General features: G+C 44.4%; 1 protein-coding gene and 1 pseudogene across 5 annotated transcripts in view; one reads left to right on the forward strand and one right to left on the reverse strand.

Moving 5' to 3' along the window:
• mycbpap (mycbp associated protein) overlaps window positions 1-25,401 on the reverse strand; it is a 163,077-nt gene that overhangs the window by 108,808 nt on the left and 28,868 nt on the right. For all 5 annotated transcript variants that reach the window (XR_011354675.1, XM_069929379.1, XM_069929378.1 and 2 more), the window contains exons 6-12: window positions 25,286-25,401; window positions 20,662-20,812; window positions 19,688-19,806; window positions 18,966-19,075; window positions 14,075-14,183; window positions 7,760-7,952; window positions 3,416-3,603 (exon numbers count right to left, since the gene is read on the reverse strand). Coding sequence is in view for 4 of the 5 variants with exons in the window: in XM_069929379.1 (XP_069785480.1) it covers window positions 3,416-3,603; window positions 7,760-7,952; window positions 14,075-14,183; window positions 18,966-19,075; window positions 19,688-19,806; window positions 20,662-20,812; window positions 25,286-25,401 (986 nt within the window). In the remaining variant the exon portion in view is untranslated. The remainder of the gene's footprint in view (window positions 1-3,415; window positions 3,604-7,759; window positions 7,953-14,074; window positions 14,184-18,965; window positions 19,076-19,687; window positions 19,807-20,661; window positions 20,813-25,285) is intronic.
• Window positions 9,032-10,012, forward strand: LOC138756585 (NF-kappa-B inhibitor-interacting Ras-like protein 2 pseudogene; annotated as a pseudogene).

Here is a 25,401-nt window from a genome sequence, read left to right on the forward strand (position 1 = left end):
CCCTTTCGAGTTCCTGTGTATGCCCTTCGGTCCAAAGAACGTGGCCCAAACATTCCAGCACCTCATGGACACGGTTGGAAAAGACCTGGACTTTGTGTTCATTTACCTGGACGATATTCTCATTGCCAGTCGCAACCACGATGAAAACAAAGCCCACCTCCGCACACTCTTTGCTGGCTGGCAGACTTTGGCCTCACGGTCAATGCGGCCAAATGCCAGTTCGGCAAGGAGTCCCTCCAGTTCCTGGGGCACACCATTTTGGCGGCTGTAGACGCGCTGGCGCCGGTGAAGGTAGTGGCTGTTCAATGATTCCCCAAACCCTCCAACCTGAAAGGCCTCCAAGAGTTCGTGGGGATGGTGAACTTTTACCATCGTTTCATCCCCAGAGCTGTGCACACCATGCACCCATTGTTCACACTCATGGCCACCAAAGACTATCGTGGTCAGAGGAGGCGACTGGCCTTTCATCGCAACAAAGGATGTTGCTGGTGCACGCACGGCTGGAGGCACACACGGAGCTCTCCGTGGACGCCTCAGCTACAGGGGGAGGGTTCTGGAACAGTGGCTCGATGGACAATGGTGCCCGCTGGCCTTTTTCAGCAAGCTGCTGTGCCCACCGGAGCTCAAATAGAGCGCTTTTGACCAGGAGCTCCTGGCGCTGTATTTGGCCATCTGCCATTTCCGCTACTTCCTCGAGGGCAGGCCATTCATAGCCCTCACGGATCACAAGCCCCTCACACAAGCACTGGCGGTAGCCAAGGATCCGTGGTCCGCCAGACAGCAGTGCCACCTCTCATACGTGTCTGAGTTCACGACCGACATCCAATACAGGGCCAGCAAGGACAATGTAATGGCTGATGCGCTTTACCGACCCGCCATCAACACTCTCGTGCCCGGCCTGGATTACGAGCAACTGGCTCAGGCACAGAGGAATGAAGCAGAGACGCAGGCCTTGCAGACCACCATTTCGGGCCTCAAACTCAAGGATGTCTGGGTGCCCAGCAGCCCAGACACATTGCTCTGCGACGTCTCAACAGGCACGCCACGCCTGGTGGTCCCACCACACTGGAGGGCAAAGGTCTTCAGTCTGATCCACGACCTCACTCACCCAGCGGTAAAAACCGTGCGGATGGTCGCGGAGTGGTTTGTGTGGCACGGGCTGAAGAAGGATGTGGTGGAACTGGCTAAGAACTGTACCAGGTGCCAGACCTCTAAAGTCCAACAACACACACGAGCCCCTATCCAGAAACTTCGACCCAGCGGTTCACATATTCCAACACATCCATGTTGATGTCGTCGGGCCCCTGCTGGTGTCCAAGGAGGCTCGTTACCTCCTCACGGTGGTGGATTGGGCCACAAGGTGGCTGGAGGCTGTCCTGATTAAGGAGGCCTCCACGGAGACGTGCACCAAGACTCTGGTCAGCCAATGGATCGTCCATTTCGGAGTCCCGGCGCACATCACTAGTGACAGAGGTGCACAGTTCACATCTGATGGCGAAGCTCCTGGTGTTCAAGCTCCACCATACCACCCGCAGTCCAACGGGTTGGTGGAGAGGTTCCACAGGCACCTGAAGGCATCACTTATGGCCAGGCTCTCTGGACCAGACTGGGTGGACGAACTACCCTGGGTTCTCCACGGGATTCGGACGGCTCCCAAGGAGGATCTGCAGGCTTCAGCAGCAGAGATGGTCTATGGCGCACCGCTTTCCCTGCCAGGTGAGTTTTTCAGACCAGACCCTGACACCTCGGCCACCAACAAAAACCTGCTGGCAGACCTATGCAGGCGACTGGCCTCCCTAGCTCCCCCACCCCTGGCACGCCACGGCACCCAGCCGTTTCATCTCCCCAAAGAGCTCGACTCGGCCCAGTTCGTTTTCGTGCGGAGGGGACTACAAGGTGCATTAATACAGCGACTGTATGAGGGACCATACAAAGTCTTGCACTGGTCCGGTGGAACCTTCACCCTGGACGTTGGTGGGAGAGAGGAACGTTTTACGGTGGACCGCCTGAAGGCGGCCAATCTGGAATTATCACAGCTGTGCCCAAGTGCCGGGGCCGGCTGCCAAAGCAACAGGACGCGGAGCACATCCTCATGGTGAACCAGCCCCGCTTGTATTGCCACGTGGTGGGGCAGCCATGGCCAAATGGCGTCGTCAGAGGTTTCTCTCTGACTCCATCATCCCTTCCAGTGCGCACCCTGGGCAGCGATTATGACGTCACAATGTACCAGGTGACTGAGCTCATGCTGCCCTTATAGGGGCGAGCAGAATTTGAATAAAAACATTTGTTAACGACCCTCAACGTGGTGGCTGTGTTTCTTCCACTGCTCACACTGCCACACACCCTTATTTGCCTCAAGACAGTAAGCATCTCCTCCTCTGTAATCTGTACAGGTTTCATCATCTCACTCCTCTTCTTTCCCTCACTCTATCTTATTCCATAGACTCAGTGTCTTTCTCCTGAGTAAATACAGATGAAAAAAAACACTTACGATCTACCCCATCTCTTTTGGTTCCATACATAGATGGTTGCTCTGATCATTTATCAGTGCTAATCTAACTGCTACATTAACCATGAATGGGGCGGCAGAGTTAGCCTAGCGGTTAGCACAGCGGTGTTACGGCACCAGCAATCGGGACCTGCACTGTCTGTAGGAGCTTGCACGTTCTCCCATGTCTGCATTAGTTTTCCCCAGGTGCTCTGGTTTCCTCTCAGCATTCAAAAAATGCAAGGGGGTAAATGTAAGATAATTGGGCAGCATGGGTTCATGCTGCATGTCTAAATTTAAACTTTAATTGTAAAATTATAGAGGACCAATTTTATCCCTTACTATCCTTTTATTCTTAATATACCAGTCCATGTAGAAGCCCTGGGGAAATTCCTTCGCTATGTCTGCCAAAGCCCTCCTGATTACACTCTCAAGTTTTTCTTGCATATTTTTACACTTTGCCTGGGTGCTCCAGCTTCTGCCCACCGTTCAAAACATACGGGGTTGGAGGTTAATTGGTGTGAAATTAGGTGGTGTGGGTTTAAAAGGCTGGAATCAGTTTCTACCATGCTGTAAATAAATTTAAATTTATTAAATTTAAAACTACAATATGGAGTCACAGGAATAATGTGCAACTCCATACACAGCACCAAGGTCAAGATTGACCCGAGTTTCTACACCTACATCTACATCCAAACTTTCTCAGGCCCATTTCCTTGAGATTTGTTTACTTGTGGATTTAGTCATAATCTAGTCAGTGATGTGAAATGAGTGACCTTGCTTCGAATATGCTTCATCAGCTGTTACACTTTGGGATGTCCTGAGTGTGTAGCAAGTGGCTGATGAATGCATATTATTTCTTACTTCACTGTACCACTACATTATCACACTGCCAGCAGGCAGCAGTAAATTCCCGGTGGTACTGACCTGTAGCTGCCATCTCGCCCCTTCATTCTTATCTGCAAAGAGAGCCACGCCCCACAGTGCCACTTGTAGAGATGCCCCTGCCAACAGCACTGGGTGGGTGCAGAACTCCCAGAACTCAGTGAAGATCCCAGCATTTGGTGACTTAAAGGTGAATGGTAAATTCATGGTTTCTCCAGGAAGAATGACTCCTAGGAAAAGAGAAAGGCAGGCAAAAATAATCAGGAATTGTGCAACATGAATTAACATTTTCATTGACAAGTGTGGTGATGCATTCTGGGAGGCCTAATAAGGGTAGGATAATGATGGGGAGGGCCTTGGGAACAGAGGGATATTGGTATACAGTCACCACATCTTTGAAGGTAAAAGCACTGGCGGATAAAGCGGTAAATAAAAAGGGAAGCAAAACAATGGCAGCTCCACTAATGGCTGTGCTGTGGATCTAAGGGGAGAGGAGACATGTTTCCCAGTGCTCCTTCACAGACTGCTGATAGTTGAACATGAACACAACAGCACATTGATCAGCCACCAGGGTGAATCTCTTACCGGCCAGGTAATGGCGCCAGTGCCACATTGCCTCGACAAGGGCTTGGGTCTCCTTCTCGACTGAAGAATATCGAATCTCGGGGCCTTGCAGGGTGTATGAAAAAAGTGAGAGTGGCCTGCCAACCTGATTGAGGGTGGTTGCCAGGGCGAACAAAGTCTGATGCATCGCTTTCCACCTGAAAAGGGGTGGATCCATCCACAATGTGCATTGTGGCCTTAGCGATATCTGACAATGCGGTTGAAGGCTGCACGAGCTTCCTCCGCCAGGGAGAAGGACATAGATTTGATGAAGGGGTGGGCTTTGTCCGCATAGTTGGGGACTCACTGAGCATAATAGGAGAAAATCCCAAGAAGTCCCTTCAGGGCCTTGAGGGTGTGTGGAAGGGGAAATTCCAGGAGCGGTTGTATGCGGTCTGGGTCCACGCTAATTATGCCATTCTCCACAACACAGCCAAGGATGGCCAGGCAGGTTGTGTGGAACACGCACTGGCCTTGTTATACATTAGTTTAAGGAGCTTGGCTGTCTCGAGAAATTTCTGGAGATTGGCATCATGGTCCTGTAGGTTGTGGCCGCAAATGGTGATGTTATCGAGGTACAGAAATGTGGCCCGCAACCTGTACTGATCCACCGAGATGCCGTTTGGGACGCCAAAGGGGTCTCGCAGAAAGTGGTAGAGGCGGCCATCCACCTTGAACACCGTATACTAGCAGTTCTCTGGGCAGATGGGTATGATATGCTGACTCAAGGTCGATAGTCAAAGAGACCTTACTGTATGATTTGGTTGACCATGTTGGTGATTTGCAGAAGTGGGTATGCATTCAAATAAGTGTATCTATTGATGGTCTGACCACTACCTGCACTCTTCAAGGGCTATTGCTGGCTTTAATAATCCCTTCCTTAAGTAAACACTTTTTCTCTGCCTGGATGAAGGCCCTGTTCCCAGTGCTGTACTGTCTGCTCTTGGTGGCAATGGGTTGCAATTGGGAGTGGTTTTGTGAATAGCGATGGAGGGGGAAGTTTAAATGTAGAGAGCCCTCAAGTGGTATGTTTGGTGGATGTGTACGGCGGGAGGGGCGGGGGGGGGTTGGCTATTGAATTTCTGGTTACGAACAGTGGGGGATGAATGGGGCCTGTCAAACTCCACCGTTATGCTTTTAAAAGTGACGTTGAAAATCAAGCCCAAACAGTACAGCAGCACAGAGCTATGACATTAGTCTAAAGTTGTTATATACAGTACCCCGCACTGTTGAAGTCACAATACATAAACCCCGAACGTCCGCTATGTACGACTTGGATGCCAAGGAGACCTTCTGGTTCACCAGAAGTAATTTGAGGCTGTGTTTGGATGTATAAAACTCTCCCTGCTCCCACTATCGATCAAGCAACTCAGCATGTGGCCATTTACCTTGATGGCCATCACCGAATTGGCCAGTTGGTGCAGACTGTCTTGATCAAGGGTGATGGAGGCCTCTGTCAGATTGCTGCACATCATTGCTGTAGAAGATGGCAGCATCCAAGATGGCAGCCCCCAGGGCCTGCACACAGTGCTGCCAGATACGGAAGATGAGGCCCAAGATGGTGGCCTCTGTGGCCTGCACGCAACGCAGCTGGGTCCCAAAGATGGCATCCAAGATGGCAGCCCCCATTGGTTGCACATGGCAATGCTGGCCCTGGGTGATGGTGGTGTTGCAGAAGAAGTCTCCCACAATCTGCATCCGGTGCTGCTAGGAAAGGGTTTAGACACACACTTTGATTTAGTGGCCCTTCTTTCTGCAGTTGGAGCACAATGAATCCTTCATTGGGCAGTGTTTCCTCTGATGTTTGCCCAGGCTGCAGAGTACCAGTTCCCGGAACAAGACAGCTATGGTTGGGACGTTTCCAGAGTCGGTGAGAGCATCGGGAGGCTTCCGTGGAGCACTGCTGTTGTAGTCTAGTCATTAGTGAAGTGGGGGTGGGGGGGGGGAGGTGGCGGTGCGTCCCAGGGAGGCTGCGACCGGGGAAACCACGAGGTGGCCATGATGTGGAGGGCCACCTCCAACATACCTGCCAGCTTGACTGCTCTTTGCAGGCTGAGTTCCCCTTGGTCGAAAAGTCTCTGTCTGATATAATTTGACCTGATCCCCGCGACATAGGCATCCTGGATCAGGTCCTCTGTATATTCTGCAGCAGACAGAGCTTTGCATTTGAACTCACCAGTTCATTGTTTTTGAGACACTAGTAGGTGTCTAGCATAGATGAGGTTGATTTTGCGCAAGTATTATCCTCTGAAGATGTCCGTGGCCTCCTGATACGTCGTGGCATCCCTGATCATGGAGTACACCAGGGTGCTGACCTGTGAGTGCAGTACCAGCAGTTTGTTGGTCTCTGATCTCACTATGGTAGAGGAAGCCTACAGGAATTCTTTGAAACAGTGCAGCCAGAGTTCAAAGTTGGTAGATGCCTCAGGCGATTTCCAACTTTTCTGGCTTGAGGATCTGCTCCATGTTAGAAAACTTCAAGTGAATAAAATTGATGCACCATCAATCATACGAAAGACTATTGTAGAGAAACCAATAGGCTTTTGTTCACTTGAGAACTTAGCATATCCCTACTGTTCTGTTGTCCTGCACTGTGTAATAGGGGCTGTGGAACAGTAACCTTTATACAGGAGGCTGTAGAACAGTAACCTTTATACAGGAGCCCTATGCGGAGGAGATCACAAGTACAACTGGCCAATAGGTGTGCTTGACCAGATCATTATACATGACAGTGGTTTACCACAATGGCAATAATTTCCTGGAACTCAGCTGCTGTGTAAAAAAGCATAAAAGACCGGAATAAAAAGGTTGAGTGCAATGGGAATAATGTTCTGAGTTACATCTACTTCAGAGAAAGGAGTATTGTAGGACCGGTTGACAAACTTAGAGAGTAAATAAGCATATAGAAATATAACACTGTGGCCATTATTGAGATTTAGTTGCAGAAGGAGCAGGTCTGGCAGCTCAGTGTTCCAGGGTTCTGTTATTTAAGACTTGATAGAGGGGAAGGATGGCATTGCTCGTCAAGGAAACTGTCACTGCAATGTTCAGACAGAACAGACCAGAGGGCTCATGCACTGAGGTTATATGGGTGGAGCTGAGGAATGGGGAAGGGATGACTACATTAATAGGAATAAAACACGAAAGTCAGCAGATACCATGATTGAAGTTAAAACACAAAGCTGGAGAAACTCAGCAGGTCAAACAGTGGACTATACATAGCAAAGATAAAGAGACAGAACCAACATTCCAGACCTGAGCCCTTCATCAAGGTATGAGCAAAATATAGGCAGGTGCCTGAACAAATCAACAAAATGGTGGGGTGGGCAGGGGGAGAAGCACAATCGCACAGACAGGAGGTAATAGGTGGATGGGGGGGGGGGGGGGTAGGGAGGAGACACCGGCAAACAGGGGAGGGGGATAATTTTGGGAATGGAAAAGGGGTGGAGAGCTGGAGTAAAGAAGTCCAAGGGATGGGGGGAACAGGGAGTGAGCTAGCAGAAACTGGAGAAGTCGATGTTAATGCCATCCAGTTGGGGAATGCCCAGGCTCCTCCAATTTCAGGTGGACGGTTTGGCTTGGGTGCCTGCTTGCCTATATTTTGCTCATACTTTGATGAAGTACATTTTGGTGGGCATGGGCAGGATGGGCTGAAGAGCTTGTTTCCACACTGTGTGACTGTAATGACCGCCAGTGGAGGTCGGATACGGAATAATGATGTCTGCACCCTTTCCATGGAGTGTCTTCGAGGACAGGTACAAATCCGGATCATCACTGGCGTACCTGAATTGAGATTGAAATAGAATCTTTGCATCCAAGTGTCATTTGGTTTCTTCACACAAGACTTTGGCTCAGATAGACGTTTCCATTTGTAATAGATGACAGTGGTCCCATCATTTACCACATCCAGGCAGGAGCCGGCCCGATCACCAACCATTGCTTCAAATGTCAGGCGGACAATCATACCAACCTCCTCCTGGGAACATAACAAACCACGATGGCATTGCAGCATGGAATCATTGTCATACAGCACAGAAGCAGGCCCTCATGCCCATCATGTGTATGCTAAGCATCAAGTACTTCCCTTTCCTCTTCCCATTTGCTGGCACCTGGTCTGTGGCCTTCCATGCCTAGATATCTCTTTTTTAAAAATATTTTATTTTAAGTTTTTCAAGCTCAGTTTCCATATTCAAATATTTACAAATATAATTATAGCCATGTACAAAATCAACCACTGAGTTCAAGTCATTTCACCACCCCCCCCCACCCCACCAACCCTCCTCACACTCACACTCATACCTCACATACAGAACATCTACAACATAGGTAATAGGTGGATAAGGGGAGAATCAGCGATGGAATCTTCCCTGCCCCCTTTTTCCTTTCAAGTAGCTTCTTAGCTCCAGGGCTTTTTACTAATCTGTTTAGGGGCAGACACACATCAAAACACTATTGGACATCCACATTCGCACATCGCAGGAACAAAGCAGAAAATGGAAAAGAAAATTAACCAATAAATAAGGTTCAAGGATTCACCACACCTCAGCAGCCAGCACCCGGGCTGTAACTTTTCCTTGGCTGTTCTCAATTGTTGTATGATGGAACAACCTCCCTAGTTCCCCCCACTCCCCCCCGGAAAGGTAGATATGCAGAGTATAAATATGCTTGCCAAATTTTAAGGAATGTATATATATATTTTTCAGATTATAGTTAATTTTCTCCAAGGGAAAGCAGCTCCTAGATGCATACCTAGTTGCCTCTTCAACATTGTAAGGGTTTCTGCCTCCACCACCCAGTCAGGCATGTTCCAACCATTGAGGTGAAAGACCTCTTTCTCAAATTCCCTCTTATCTCTTACCATAGCTCTGTGCCTCTGCTATGGGAAACAATCTCCAACTACCTTTCCTTGATAGTTTTGTACAGTCGAGGTACATGGGACCAATAGTAAGGTGTTCACTAATGGGTAAGGCAGAACTAAACCTTGATTAGCAGCTGGGGTGTCCTCCAACTAGGTAGGGGGGCAGTGCTGTCACATACAGCCTTAACCCTTCCCAATACAACAATGAATGGTGGGTAGTGTATTGTAATCTTTGGTTGTTATAAGTCTATACGCAGTTGCTAGTATCGGTAGTGTTGTCTGACGTGACTGGGTTGTCCTATATTTGTATGAATGTAAGCAGTTGCTAGTATTTGTAGTGTTAGTGGTAGATGGGCAGAAAGCCACATGCATGTCCCAGTTTACAGAACTTCAAATTCCTGGGGTCCATATCTCTACTGATCTCACTTGGTCTCTGAATTCATCAATGTTGATCAAAAAGGGGGCTGGTGCAGGCAGAGGGCCAGGCAGGCAGGTAGGCAAGTGCAGCCCACTCTGCCCGTCCACCACCCAGCGGTTGGGGCAAGTATCAACATTTGTGTCCTGCTGCTGCCAGTTGCAGGGGATTGACATGGGGAAGAGTTGTAAAGTGGTGGTGTGTGGGCTGGCATCTGTTGAGAAAACTGCCATTTTGGAACAACTTCTGTACGGAAACCATGTTGTTGGTTCTGATACAAATGAAACCCTGGAAGATATTTATGTTGGTTCCATTGAGACACCAAAGGCTTGTGAGAAGGTTCTGAACTTCTAGTCCTTTGCTAACAGGTTTGTGCTGGTGTACAGCATAGATAGTCGGGAATCCTACAAATGGGTGGAAGCCCTCAAAAAGGAAATTGACAGATCCCGTGACAAGAAAGAGGTGACCCATTGTCGCTCTGGGAAACAAGTGCGACTTTCAGGATGAGCGACATGCGGATTATGATGCCGCCCAGCACTGGGCAAAGACAGAGAAGGTTCGCCTCTGGGAGGTGTCTGTGGCAGAGCACAAAACTCTGATCGAGCCTTTCGTTCATCTGGCCAGCAAGATGACGCAACCTCAGAGCAAGTCCACCTTCCCCCTGAGTAGGAAAAAGGGAGTGGCTCAATTGACACTTGACACACGTGCAGAGATGCTATTGAAGAGCCATCTTTATTTCATTCCACAAAGTATATATTTATGAAGTGCTACACTTATTTATGTTGCTAATGTTCTTTCTTCATTCATACAATAAATATATTGAGCCTTCTTGAAGCAAAATGATCGGATTAGTCATGAAATGCAGTGACTGGTATTATGTAAACTAGAGTTCTATCAGAGATTAAGAAATAAATAAATGTGAATTATTGGCCCAGTGGAAAACAAAATGTTGATCAAAAAGGCACAACATCTTTATTTTCTGAGATGTATGAGGAAGATACACCTCTGCCCAAGAATAATGTTGGATTTCTATAGATGTACTATCGAGCGTGTGCTGACTTACAGTATTTTGGTGTGGAAAGGGAAATGTTCTGCTCAAGTGGGTAATGAAAACTGCCCAATGGATTGTTGAAATGCAACTGCCTACCATCGAATCTATCTATTGGGATCGATGTTTGGACAGGGCAAGGAATATTATTAAAGGCACAACACATCCTAAACATGAACCGTTGTCTACTATCGGGCAGACGCTTTTTGGAGTCTTCGCTCGAGTACTACCAGATTTAAAAAGAGCTTTGTTCGTGAAGCCATGATAATGTTAAATACCAATGCATTGAGTGGTGCTGCGTTTATATTTTAGAATCAGTAATTTTTTTTAACAATTCATTTTAGAATAACGGGGTTTTAATTGTGTATTGTGTGTTTTTATTGTATGTTTTTAGTGTAATTAATTCTATTTTACATTCTGGTTGATGCTGACTATGTTTCATTGCCTGGAATATCAGCATATTGACAAAAAAGTGTATTACACATGTGACTGATTATACTGTGTTTAGTGATTGAGAGTACTAGTGTGTGTTATCCCTATTGCAATCCCCTTATGTGTGTTTTCATACAGATCCTTCCTGTGTTTTTCCTGTCACCAGACTCATTGTTCTTTGAAGCCACCAAAATTTTCCCTTCCCACACAACAGTGGTTAATGGCAGGATTCTTAATAGTGTGGAGGAAAAGAAGAGGTCTTGCAGTACCAGTCCATAGATCTCCCAAGATTGCTGCAAATTGATAGGGTGGTTAAGAAGCCACGTGGAATACTGGCCTTCGTGTTGGGTTGTTGAGTTCGAGATCCGTAAGGAAATATTGCAGCTCGATAAAACTCTGATGAGACCACATGAAGTAATACATTCAGTTTTGGTCATCTCATTGTAGGAAGGATGTGGAAGCTTTAGAGAGGGCACAGAGCAAATTTACCAGGATGTTGCCAGGATTGGAGATCGTGTCATATGAAGTAAGTTTGATGGAGCTATGGCTTTTCTCTTTGGAGTGACAGAGGATGAGAGGTGACTTAATGGATGTGTACAAGATAAAAGGAGGCATAGAAAGGATGGACAGTTAGCTCCTTTTTCCCAGGGCATAAATAGCTAATACCAGAGAACATCCGTTTAAGGTTAGTCGAGAAAAGTTTAGGGGATTTATAAGAGGTAAGTTTTTTTTACACAGAGAATGGTGGGTGCCTGGTATGCATTGCTGGGGATGGTGGTGTAGGCTGGTACAACAGATACATTTACAAGACTCTCAAATTGCTACATAGATGTAAAAATAATGGAGGATTATCAATGGCTATAGCGAGAGATGGGGTAGATTGATGTGGAGTAGTATAGCAAAGGTTGACACAATATCACGGGCTCCAAGTCCTATATTCTTTTATGTTCTATGATTTTCTTTTTCATCAGTTCATGACTTCTTTTGTTATCCAATGTACCTTGCCATCTGTATCCTTCCTTCGCACTGGAACATTCCAGTCCTAGACTCTCATTGGTAGGTCATTAAACTACTGCAACTTGTCAGTTGAGGGCTTGCCTGATAATAGCTGTTCTCCCTGGCTCTTTTATAATCCTGTCATAATCTGTCCTCTACCAGTTTAGGAATCTGCTACAAGGCCCAAGCTTATCCTTGCCCATATTTATTCTGAAACCTGAGGAGTGATCACTATTCCCAAAATTATTCACACCATTCCCACTATTCCCCACTTAAACTCCAATCACCTTTGCTCCCCTCCCCCCACCCCTCACCCCCCCCCCCCTCCCCCTTTCAGGATTCAGCCAACTACATGCTGCTTCAAGAAACTTTCCTGGATGAACTTAACAAATTCTGCTCCATCTAAGCCTCTGACAATAAGGATATCCTAGTCAATATTGGGGCAATGAAAGTCACTCACTATGATAATCTTGTTGCTTTTGTAGTTTTCCATAAACTGCCTGCACACCTATTCCTCCACCTTCTGGTGGCTATTGGAGCTATTGGAAGGACTGTAGTTTCAACCTATCAGAGTGACTGCATCTTTCTTCAGATCTCCACCCACACTGCCTCAGTAGTTGAGACCACTAATATGGCCTTTCTGAGTGCAGCTATGGCACTCTACATGATTAGCAATCCTATGTCTCCGCCTCTTTTACCTCCTTCTCTATCCTAAATACAGGATCAAGACCTGCCAATCTGTCTCTCTTTCAGCCATGTCTCTAAACCAGTTGCAACATCACAATTCTAAGTACTGATCCAGGCTCTCCGTTCATCTGCCTTACCTGCAATACTTGTATTAAAATAAACACATTTCAGCCCCTCAGTATCACTGTGACCATTCACCTGTCCCTTCCTGTCCTTCCTTTCAGGGTTACTTACACTGCAATCTTCTATCCTTTTCCTTTCCACTCACATACTATGCCATAGGTGCTCTGTAATTAGTAAAGGATTGGTTAAGGTGGTACGTGGGTGGAAAAAAAAGTTTGAAAACCACTGTTTTAATTGTACCTAATTGACTCGTTATGTGCACAGTTTCAGAACTCCAAAGGAAATGGGCCAATGACAGTTTTTCTCAAGCAAAATATTTCAGTAACAATTGGGTCGAGAGAAGTGGTTTTCAACCTTCTCTTCCCACTCACATGCCACCTTAAGCATTCCATTATTAATCACAGAGCATAGATGGCATAGGAATTACTTAAAGTGGTATGTGAGTGGAAAGCAAAAGATTGAGAACACTATTCTATCCTCTCAACCCCTCAACTTGCACCCCTGCTGCCCAGTTTCCCACCCACCCACCACTCCAGTTCAGTTATGCTCATCACATTCCAGGTACCATATCAAACTAATGCTTAGCTACTGAGGACACTAACTAACCACTTTATACTTTGGTGTAATTCCATTCAGGGCTGCACGAATAAAAAGAGAGAGCTCTTATGATGAGAGCCACCTCATCAGGATTGCAGTGGAACATTTATATGGCCAGACTATGCATGAGATGCATGTTGGTGAAAGCTACTGCATTATGATAAGTTGTTGCATTCTCTCATTTCCCCTTTGACGGACAGTAGGAGAAGTAAGAGGATCGAGGGAAATGATACCAAGATATCCTCTCTAGCTGTGCCGTGAGGAACTGACAAATCACCCTGAGGTAAGAGAAGCAGTTTGTGCCTGCAAACAAATGTCTCATAAGTGTCTGGCAGCAAGAGAATTGAGAATTCATCTTTTAATTTCAAAGACATTTCCATAATTGAATTCCCTGCCTACCTTATGGAGCGGTTACATTGATCAGAAAACCTACATGTATCAGCATATGTTTAGTGTGACTGCAGAAGCGCATCACAGGCTAGTATTCTGAGTCATGGGACTCAAGTCTTTAACCCCAAAGCATTTACAGCATTCAAAAGCCATGTCAACATGAAGTATGTTTCATTTTCCTAAATATGACAGCTCTATCAACGGTTCAGTTTAAAACCAATGGTCGTTCTATCGGCCATCCTGAATGTCCTCCATTTGCACCAGAGGCACATCTTGGCTGCAGTATGTACCATCAAAAATTCATGGCAGCAACTGTCTCTACCTCATCTGTCCTGATGACGTACCTCATTTAAACCCACCAGCAACCTCTACTTTTCCTGGGTTATGGGATGATTAAAAATAAATCATTTAAAGATGTTAACATTTCATCTTCCGTGAGTACAGGCTAGATTTGAAAGGAAAAAGGGGCCACAGTGACTCAATTAGCACACTGGCAACATGCCCCACCTGTTACTAAGACTTCTCAAGATCCACTTATTGCAACATCTGTACCTTATGACAACTGGTGTCCTTAAACCAACGAGCTGGATGTCCACAGAACATAATGGATGGACCAATGATTGGTTCCTCAATGACATCAGGGTAGTCCTCCAGCAAGTCACTAAAAGGCACCAAAAACACAGAGAAGTGTTGGGTGTCATACTTATTAATAACAATATAATCTCCCATTGATCAGTGACATTTCTATCTGTTAATAAAACCAGCCACACCCTCACACAACAATTGATCATTTCACCATCTGAGAACGAACACTGTTATGAAAAAACTAACTCAAAATAAATGAGACAAATAAATGAAGAAAATATATTACCTTTTTCCCATTTCAACTTATCTTTATCCCAGTCTTTTTTACTATCAATTTCTTGTAAAATACAATACAAATCAGATATATATCCCTTTTTTGGTATTGAAAGTACTAGATTCAGGTAATAAAATCATATGTCGACCATATAACTGTTTTACAAAAGATCTTAATTGATAATATACAAATATAGAATTTCCACTAATACCATATTTCCTTTGTAATTCGTCAAAGGAACAAAAACAACCCTCAGAAAAACAATCAGATAAATTTTTTATTCCCTTCTTTTCCCATTGTTTCAAAGTGGCATTGGAGACTGTAAAAGGAACAAGTTGATTATTATATAATGGCAATCTTCCAGAATATATATTTTTAAGTCCCAATTTTTTAAGTTTACTTGTCCATAAATTCAATAAATGTTTCAATATTGGCACATCATAAGTTCGTAGTAAATTTTTATTCCATCGAAACAAAAACTCATGAGGAAATTTTTCTAAAATAACCGCCGTTTCTATGGTGGGTCGTCCATATTCATTAATGCACTAAGAAATTTAAATTGAGCTGCTTCGTAATAATGCTGAAAATTCGGTAATCTTAAACCTCCAAATTGAAAATCCCACATCAATTTTCTCATTGCTACTCTCGGAAATTTTCCCTTCCATAAGAATTCTCTAATTGCTTTATATAAGTCCTTAAGATTTAGGACATAAAATAGCTGAAGAAGCTTGGATGGAAATTTGTCAGAATAGTATTCGGAAATTAATTAACACTAGACTAGCAATGATTAATTATAATTTTATTCATCAGCTACATTTAATGCCGGAGAAATTTTAAAAATTTGGTCTTAGTAAGTTGGATTCTTGTTTTCGATGTGATCAGACGGCCAATACTTTTTTGCATACTGTTTGGCTTTGTGATCGATTGCAACAGTTTTGGAAAGGTATTCAATCTATTTTTAACAGTTTATATAATATCCATCTTGTATTAGATCCCGATATATTTTTATTAGGGAACATGCAATCATTAATTGATTTAGGTTTAGAGGATTATCAGATTTCCTTTATCTATTTAGCTTTAGACGTGGCTAAGAAATGTATAGCACTTACTTGGAAAGATAAAAATATATTAACTTTAGATAAGTGGTATTTGGAGATGAAATTTTGTTTGACTATGGAAAGGATATCTTTTTCAATTCAGGATAAGATGTCTTTTTATAAGTTAAAGTGGACTCTCTTTGCTAATTATATGCATTTAAGTTTGATTTAAATATATGTTTAAGCATGATATTTTAGTATTCATAAAATTTTTTTTGTTGTTAGAATTTTTTTTTAGGTTAAGTTTTATCTCTTTTTTTGTAAGTGGGTATTTTTTTTCCATATATAATATTGTTAATTTTATTAACTCTTCACTCTTTTTTTTGCGGGGGGAGGGCTGGACTAATTTTAAGTTAGATTACTAATATTGTGTTACAATTAACGGGGGGGGCGTTATTTTGTGTAGTTTTCTGATGTAATATTGTAATCATACCATTTTAATTTTTTTTCTTTAAATGTAATTCTCTATTGTATTCATGTTATAAAATTTTAAATAAAGTCTTCAAAAAAAAAATATTACCAACATTTAGGAAGTACCATAATATAACAGCTGTGTAAGGAAGAATTGGATCAGGCATTTAGATGTTTATTGTGGCAATGGCTTGCCAACTACTTGATTTAAACCAAACTTTGCATTTGCAGATCCTCTTAGTACACTAGTTCCTTGGAGGCTGCTTCAGACAGAAAAATTACACAATTATGTCAACATTAGCAAAACGTCAGTCAGAATGGATGGATTTTGCATTTGCAATTCATAAATTGGCTTAATTGGCTATCAAAATAACTGCAGGTCATCCAAGAACATAAAACATCTAGAACATTTGCCACTCTAACAACATGCAAGATCAAGATTCAAGTTGTTCAAGATTCCTTTATAGTCATGTAATAGCACAGAACATGTAATATTACAGTAAGAAAGAAAGAGGCAAAAAAACAATCCCTTCAAAGTCACTGAGTGTCTATGGATTCCCCTCCTGCGCTCCTGTAGCCTCTGCAGCTGCAATCTCCTGTTTGATTCATTGGCAACTTGAGCTCCAGATACAAACCTCTGACATGATCAGGTAGGTCCAGAGCAACAGTCTAGCCTTCCAGGTTCGTTTTGCATCTTGCAGAGACACAAGACCTCTTAAGTTACTCTGGACTGCTTTATATACAAGGTCACCGGGATGACCCCTGGTGACCTAGAGGTGTAATTACCCATCACCACGCAGGAAGCCTTCAGTGCCCAAGGCTCTTTGGGAATCCTTCTTATCCTCAGCCCCCTCACAAATCCTGGTTCCGATATCTGGTTCCCATGAGCCAGTCTCCAGCAATCTGTGCAGGTTCACTGACCGCAAGTCACAGACAGCCAGTGTGGGCCAACCGCTGGATCGCTGCTGTGGTCATCTTCCCTGTAGGGTCTTCTCCTCTGCTTCTCCTCCTTAAGGGAGTTGTTCTTTCCATTTCTGGTGCCCTGCGCTAGACGTCTGCTCCCTCGTGGGTGCTCCCAAGCCCAACCGTCACCATCTTGAGCACCGACCTCCGTGGTTGCATTATTTTACTAACAAATGCCATCAGCTCCTTTAACAGACCGTTTAAAGCCTGTACCATGCCATCAGCATGAGATCCGGGTGATTGAACCCTTCAGAGCAGCGCTCTCCAGGGTCCGCACCAGTGGCAGTGTTGCCATAACAGCAGCTCCGACAGCACCGCCATTTTTTTTTGTGGTTCAGAATCACAATAGAATCCAAGACTCCCAGGCAGTTACTGTGATGCCTTTATCCAACAGCAGTTCACCCTCTCACATCTCCTCGTGGCTCCAGCTCAAGCTAGCTGGTAAAAGACAATGGAAGCTGCTTTAACACAACCAATGAGGACTGTGAGTGGAAGTAACAAAACCACTTGCAATTTTCATTGGGCATGCTATTAATGTCCATAGATCCTTGTCAATGTGCATCAGTCAGGGTCACCAGGACAGTGGTGGCCTGCTGCACTCTGCACAAAGCAGCTCAGCAAGGGCTGGAGACAGCAGAGCCTCTTCAAGGTGAAGCAATGATGGGGAGAAGGCCAGTGAGTCATACTGCACTTAACAGGCCCTTTGTCCAACAATCACAGTGACAATCAAGCATCACCTACATTCAACGTACAGTAATCCCAGTAGCTCCAGCTGGATTCCACCACTATCTACATACTAAAGGCAATTCACAGTCACCAACTAACCTAACAACCCACATGACTTTGGGAAAGTGGGTGGAGGCAACACCCATTCTGTTCCTGATGCCTGGTCTTCACAGGCTCCAGCCTTTTGACAAGGATGGCAAACCACATTCCTGCTCCAACTTTCACCAACATGCCCTCTGCGTATCCCCCGTTCACCACTCATCCACATCTCACCACAAACCATCATTTAAAAAAAAATGTAGACATACAGCACGGTAACAGGCCCTTCTGGTTCACGATCCTTTGCCACCCAAATACACCAATCAACCTACAAACCCTGTACGTTTTTGGAGGATGGGAGGAAACTGGAGCACCCAAAGGAAACCCATGCAGACACTGGGTGCAAACTCCTCACAGACGGCGCCAGATTTGAACCCGAGTCGCTGGCGCTGTAATAGCGTTGTGCTAACTGCCATCTATTGTTCTTCAACAGGAAGTGATGATCATTGATATTATTTAATGTGGCGCCAAATAACTGAATTTACCTCTGTGTGATTACATATCTTGTTCCCCTTTCAAAGGCCTGACGTCCTGTCTGATGTAGTCCCATTAGTTTCGGTATATATTGAGGTAAGCCAATCACTGCTCAGTATTTGGGATCTGTGAGGGTTCTATCCAAGACTGCAGAACTTGTACCTGTGCAGGAGCAGACACAGCCTCAGGGAATGCCAATAAGGAACTCTGAGCACCGTGATTCAGTTCCATGAGGAGGTGAACATACTACTATTACAATGACATTGTACTGATGTTCCAAACAGGTAGCTCCTACATCCACACTGTTCCAGGTACACTGCGTAGATAAAATTGTAGCTATGAGGAAAGAGAGAAAAGGAAAAAAGATGTGGAGACAGACCAGGATAGACTTTTGAGAATGTGTGGAATCTTGAGACAGACACACATAACAGTAAACTCTAGGAAGAGAGAGAGGGAAGGAGAAAGAGAGGGCAAAATTACCTTTAAATTTTAAAATTTAGACATACAGCTCGCTAACAGGCCATTTTGATTCACGAGTCCATGCCGCCCAATTTACTCCCAATTAACCTATACCCCTAGTACGTTTCAATCGGTGGGAGGAAACCGGAGCCCTGTGGAAAACCCATGTGGACACGGGGAGAACAGGCAAACTCCTTACAGACAGCATGGGATTTGAATCCCAGTCCCAATCACTGGTACTGTGAAGGGATTGGACTAACCTGATAAGAGAAATACTCCTTCATTCATACATTAGGATACACCTCAGACTGCAATTAAACACAGAGGACCCCCTCAGGTGCACTGTTTTGCTTACATGTTCTCTTTGTTATGTGTAGCAGACTGGTCATCATCTCTAGGGAAGTGTTCCACAAACATTGAGCTATAGGGCCGTCCAGTTCCGATGACCTCCAACTGGTCAATGTCCTGTGTGCAGAAAATACTCCATTAATCTAGGACTCAGTAGTCATCCAGTTAAATTGATAACTATGCTGATAAATCTGCTATTGGCATCAGACATACTTGACAGGAGGAGAGCCCTTATTTCCTGAAGATGATGTATGTGAATCCAGAGCATAAATGAAAAGCATTCTAACACAGCAAGTGCTCCTCTGTGTGTCATTCCCCATTACAATAGGAAATCCTCTAAACCCCTTGCAATGACAATAAATTATATTACATGGATGACAAGTACTGAATTATAGTCTAAAACTGTGCCTTGGATTGGAATGTTTTGAGGTCGGGATACAGCTAAATCTGGAGTTCCTTCATCCACAAATGAATCAATTCAGGAAGTTGGGTGAGGAAGAAAGGCTTCATTTCTATAGTGATTGTTCAGTATATAAATGTGACAGATAAGGAGTAGTCTGGGAGACACAACTCAGTATTGTATAACAGAGGAATATAATGCTACTGGGTGCAGATCAGCTAATGGTATACCACTGGGATACAGTGCAAGCAGGCAAAGATCTGCCACTAATGGAGGCATTACTGGTGCTGCTCAACAACTATTCAGAAGAAAAACTGTTCCAAACATACTGGTTCTTTAAAGTCCAAATGTCTCAGAACAATCTTCATTTCTTCCAATCGCTGTTTCAGGTACATACTTTTCGATTTATATCTTTTGTAGTGCTTTTCGTCTTCAAGGAAGTCAGTACCTAAAATAAGAGGAGTCACAAGTTCAAACATTTTCATTAAATGGAGCTCAATCTCACTGCTGCCCTGCAGAGTATTGTACCAGCACTGGAGCCTGGCTACTTTTTATCAACTGTCTGTATAGCACACAAAGGCAAGCTTTTCACTCTAGCTCTGTGCATGCAAAATAAACCACTCAATTCAATGTTTTCCATTTAAAGAAACAAATGCAACTCTTCCTGTTTTTTTCACACAGCATGTAGTGGGGATTTGGAATGCATTGCTGTGAGTGGTGGTGGAGGCAGGTACAATAGGGACATTTAAAAGATTCTTAGATAGGCATGTGTATATAAGAAAAATAAAGGGAAATGGATTGTGAGCTAAGGATAGGTTTAGATTGTTGTAGAGTAAGTTTCCATGGGTCGATACAACATTGCGGGCTGTAGAACCTGCACTGTAATGTTCTATGTTCTAACTCAAGAGTAGGAAAAAAAGTGAAGTTGGGGGAGTTAGTGAGTCAGGCAGCAAACCACTGAGAGAAATGGTCGACCAATATTTTGGGTCGGGACACTTTAACTTGAATTTCAAGGTGATTATTAGAGAGGACAAACAGTGATCTTGTCCAATTTTGAGTATGATACCTATATCAATTAGGAGAGGTCCAGTCTTGTTGATCAACCAAAACCAAAAATGGTAAGTGTGTGGGATACTCTGATAATTGCCGAGGACTCTGTCTATCAGAAAAACTGAAATCTTTAATTCTGTCAACTCAAGATCTGTGCTTTTCCAAAGAAATTAAACCAACTCTTTTGTTTGTTGACATCAGTTCATTTCTAGAAAGCTTTAAGTTCCCAATTGAACTGAGGTTTAGAAAGTACCTGTTTCCTGCTTGATGGTTCGAGGTTTCCCAACATGAACAATCGGAGGTGGGAAGCCACATTCTGTCTGATTAAGTGTGGCTCTGATCCCATTTAATTCGTCTCCTATCCTGGGTGGGAGGTTCCAGAACTCACTCCCAATGCGGTAACCCTGAAGTATTTGAAAGAGAATCAGGTCACAGCAAACTTAACAAACCTTGCATCATTCAACAGCTTAGCCACGAGTTGTTGTTCCTAACTGGAAAAAAAGATGATTAGAATCACTTTCCATGGGTGGTGAGTCGCTGGTGTATGCCAACTATGTGTCTTACACCGAGGAGGGAAAAACATTCCCAATGTAACCTTCAGCTCAAGCAGACAAAGAATTGCTGGAGGAACTCAGCAGGTCAGACTGCATCGATGGGTAGAAATGGTCAGTCAACCTTTTGGGTCCCATGGCCAACTTTATGTATGTGGATTGAGCCGGAGTATGGGGACACTAAGTGATGTTACCTGCTTGACCCTGGTGTTGTGAAGGATGGACCTAGCCTCAGTTATGCGGTGAGTTGGACTTTGCCATATGACTTGTCCTTCATAGAAAATTTCCTGAAGAAAAATGAGATTTGCTCATGTCTCTCAGACCATACTGGATCTTGTGAAAGGGTTCCCTGAACAGACTGGCCAAGTCAGGATGCACTAGCAGGCACAAGATCCTTGTTGGCTGAAGTCAGTCAAGTGTGAGAATTTTCATGGATATTCAGGGCCTCAATCCCACCACATGCTGCCCTCAGATAGCTGCAGATAAGATGATCAGCCACCTCATCGTTGACTCTGCATTTGACAAGGAGGTCTGGAAAAAGATGCAATCCTTCTCAAGACTCAAACTGAGTAGCTATGCAACAAGGGACTCACTGATAGTTGGGCTGCTCCCAGGGAATCATACCAAGACTGACATCAACTGCTTTTGGAAGATCATCAACTCAGGGGCAGATGTCTCAAACTTGATCTTTCAGCTTAGATAAATGTCGACAATCAGGTGCTACAGCCTGGCACATTCTAAAGTGCAGGGGATGGGCTCGGCAACCACAATGGCTTGTGGGGAAGGACCTGGTTTTGGGTCCTGTTGCCTCTGGGTGCCTCTTGGGTGCCTCTGGGTTGTCTCTTGGTTGCCTCTGGGTGCCTCTAAGTTGCTTCTGGGTCCCTCTTGTGCTTCCAAAATGTTTACGGAGGAAACATGAATGGCACTGATTTATTATCATTGCAAGTGCTGTATACAATCACTATTACTACTGCTAGTGCTCAGGGGATGTCCCCTGCTTCTGATAAAATGCATCCCAGGTGGCAGTTATTGCAGATGTGCCTGTGATAATTTACAAAAATTCTCCGGACTCTGGGGAGGTCCAGGCATATTGAAAGACTGCAAGTGTCATGCCATTGTTTAAAAAAGGATGTGGGTAAGAGGCAGGGAACTATAGGCCAGTTAGTGTAACGGTAGTTGAGAAATTGCCTGAAGCTATCACTAAACAGTGAGACATCTGGATAGAAACTGTTTCCTCAGGCAGATGCACCACGGTTTCAGGAAGGGAAGGCCATAGAACCATAGAATACTGCAGCACTCAAATAGCCCCATTGGCCCATCTAGTCCGCGCCAAACTATTTATTCACCCTAGTTCTATTGAACTGCACCCGGGCCATTCCCCTCCAATCCATGTACCTATCCAATCTTCTCTTAAATGTTGAAATCAAATCTGCATGCTCCACTTACACTGACAGTTCGTTCTACACACTCTCCATTGTATCAATGAAGATGTTCTCCCTAATGTTCTGCTTAAACATTTCACCTTTCACCCTTAACCCATGTCCTCTTGTGCTCGTCTTCTCGACCTCAGTGGAAAAGGCATGTTTGCATTTACACTATCTATAGCCCTCATAATTTTGAATACTTCTATCAAATCTCCCCTCCTTCTCCAACGTTCCAGGGAATAAAGTTATTTTGCTGTAACTCAGTTCCTCAAGTCCCAACAACATCCTTGTAAATTTTCTCTACATCCCTTTGATTTTATTGTTTCCTGTAGATAGATGACTAAAACTCACACAATACTCCAAATTTGGCCAAACCAATGTCTTGTACAACTTGCATATAACATCCCAACTCCTAAACTCAATACTTTGATTTATGAAAGTCAAAAGCTTTATTTGCAACCCTATCTATTTGTGACATGTTTTTCAAGGAATCATGTATCTGTATTCTCAGATCGTTTTGTTCTACGCCACTCTGCAGTTCCCTCTCATTTAAGACCTATCCTAGTTCATTCTCACAAAGTGCAACACCTCTTATTTGTCTGCATTAAATACCATCTTTCATTTTACACCCCATTTTTCTACCTGTAACAGATCCTGCTGCAAGTTTTGAGAGCCTTGTTCATGGTCCACTACACCTCCGATCTTAGTGTCACGATTAACCAATTTTTTGAGGATATAACAAGCACAGTGGATAGAGGGGAATCAGTTGGCTTTTGATAAAGCATTCGATAAGGTGCTATATAAAAGATGTATCCATAAGATAAGGAAGCATGGAGTTGGGTGTAATGTATTAGCAGGGATAGAGGATTAGGTAACCAATAGAAGGCAGAGAGTTGGGATATATGGGTGTTTCTCTGATTGGTAATCATTGGTGAATGAAATGTCACAGGGGTTTGTGCTAGGCCTGCAAGTGTTCATGATATACATCGATTTTAAAGAGGGGACTGAGTGTAGCGTACCCAAGTTTGCTGATAACATTAAACTAAGGGGAAAAGAAATCTGTGCAGAGGATGTGGAGAGTCTGCGGAGAGATATAGATAGGTTATGTGAGTGGGCAAAGGTCTGGCAGATGGAGTGCAATGTTGGTAAATGGTCAACCACTTTTTAGTTTAGCTACAAGCCATTTCGGCACATGAGCCCATGCCATCAAATTACACCTGACTGATCTACAACCCCAGCACATTTTGAATGGTGGGAGGAAAGCAGAGACCCCGGCAAAAACTCATGAGGCACGGGAAGAACGTACTTATAGACAGTGTGGGATTCGAACCCCTAACCCGATCGCTGGCACTGTAAAGACATTGTGCTAACCGTTATGCCAACTGTGCTGCCCCTTTCGAAGAAGGAATGGATCAGATTATTATTAAAATGGTGGAAAATTGCAATATGCTGTTGTGCAGAAGACTTGGGAGTGCTTGTGTATGAATCTCAAAAAAGTTAGTTTGCAGGTACAACTGGTTTTAAGAAGGCAAATGGAATGTGTCCTTCATCGCTAGAGGAATTGAATTTAAGAGCAGGGAGGTTCTGCTGTAAGAGTACAGGGTCTGGTAAGGCTGCACCTGGAGTACTGCGTGCAGTTGAAATTTAAATTTTAAATTTAGACGAACAGCACCATAACAGTCCCTTTAGGCCCACAAGCCCATTGCTGCCTAATTACACCTACAGCCCTCATCTTTTTTGAAGGGTGGTAGGAAACTGGAGCACCCGGAGGAAACCCAGGCAGACAAGGAAAGATTGTACAAGCTCCTTACAGACAGCACCAGATTTGAACCCCAATCACTAGACTGTAACAGCGTCGTGCTAACCACTATCCTGTGCCACCCTAATCAGTTCTAGTCTCTTACTTGAGAAAGGATATACAGTACTGACTTCGGAGATGGCACAGTGGAGATGCACCAGGTTGATTCTGAAGACAAGGGATTAGCTTGTGAGGAGAGATTGAGTAGCTTGGGACTATATTAACTGGAAATCAGAAGAATAAGAGGAATCTCATGAAAGGGATTGACAAGAAAGTTGTTTCCTAGAAGTAGGACTAGAACTGGGGGACATAACCTCCAGATTCAGGGAAGTAGATTTTGGACAGAGGTTAGGAGGAACTGCTTTCCCTAGAGAGTTGAATGACAGAGTAGGCTTGACGGGCCACATAGCTGACTCCCATTCCTGTTTCTTATGTTCTTGTTTGATGCCACAAATACATGTCCATTGTATTCACTATACATAGTATAAATAAATAACACATAAAATATATAAACAAAAGTACCCTTTAGCAGTCCTCAAAGCACTTCACAGGAGAAAATGAACACAATCTCTGAGATGAAGGATGATTCACTCAAGACTTAATGTAGGGAGCACCTCACACTACAAGGAGTGAACCATAGACCTTCTCCAGGGAGTGTTCCACAGCCCCTAATCCCAGGGAGACCCTCACATCCTCTCACCCCAGGGTGTGCCCACACCCCCTCTCAACAGGAAGCCACCACATGCCCTCAACCTATGGAGTTCCCCATATATCTTACGGCATGTCCCACAGTCCCTACACCAGGGTGTGCCAATAGCCCATCTCCCCAGGAGGTCCCCCACATCCCCTCACCCAAGGGAATGTCCACAGCCCCTCATCCCAAGATGTGCTCACAGCTCCTCACCCAAGGGAGTGTTCCATGGACTCAACACAGCAGGGAATGATCCCACGTACTATAATTTCAGGGAGTGTCCACAGTGCTCATCCCAGGGTAGGTCCCACTGAACCCCTTACAGAAGGAAAATCTCTGAGGATCTATCACAGGAAATGGTGTAGCTATGCATCTGGAAATAGCATGCATGAATGAAAGGAAACCTTTCCTACCTTTCCAGGACCAAGAGCTGCTATGGTCTGATCTATAAGTGTAGACTGCTCTTGCATCTGTCCCAGATCCTCACTTTGATTCATCACCAGGTCTTCCACTGGCTTCTGAATGAGAT

Source organism: Narcine bancroftii, chromosome 3, assembly GCF_036971445.1.
Source record: "Narcine bancroftii isolate sNarBan1 chromosome 3, sNarBan1.hap1, whole genome shotgun sequence".
In the NCBI taxonomy this organism is placed as follows: Eukaryota; Metazoa; Chordata; class Chondrichthyes; order Torpediniformes; family Narcinidae; genus Narcine; species Narcine bancroftii.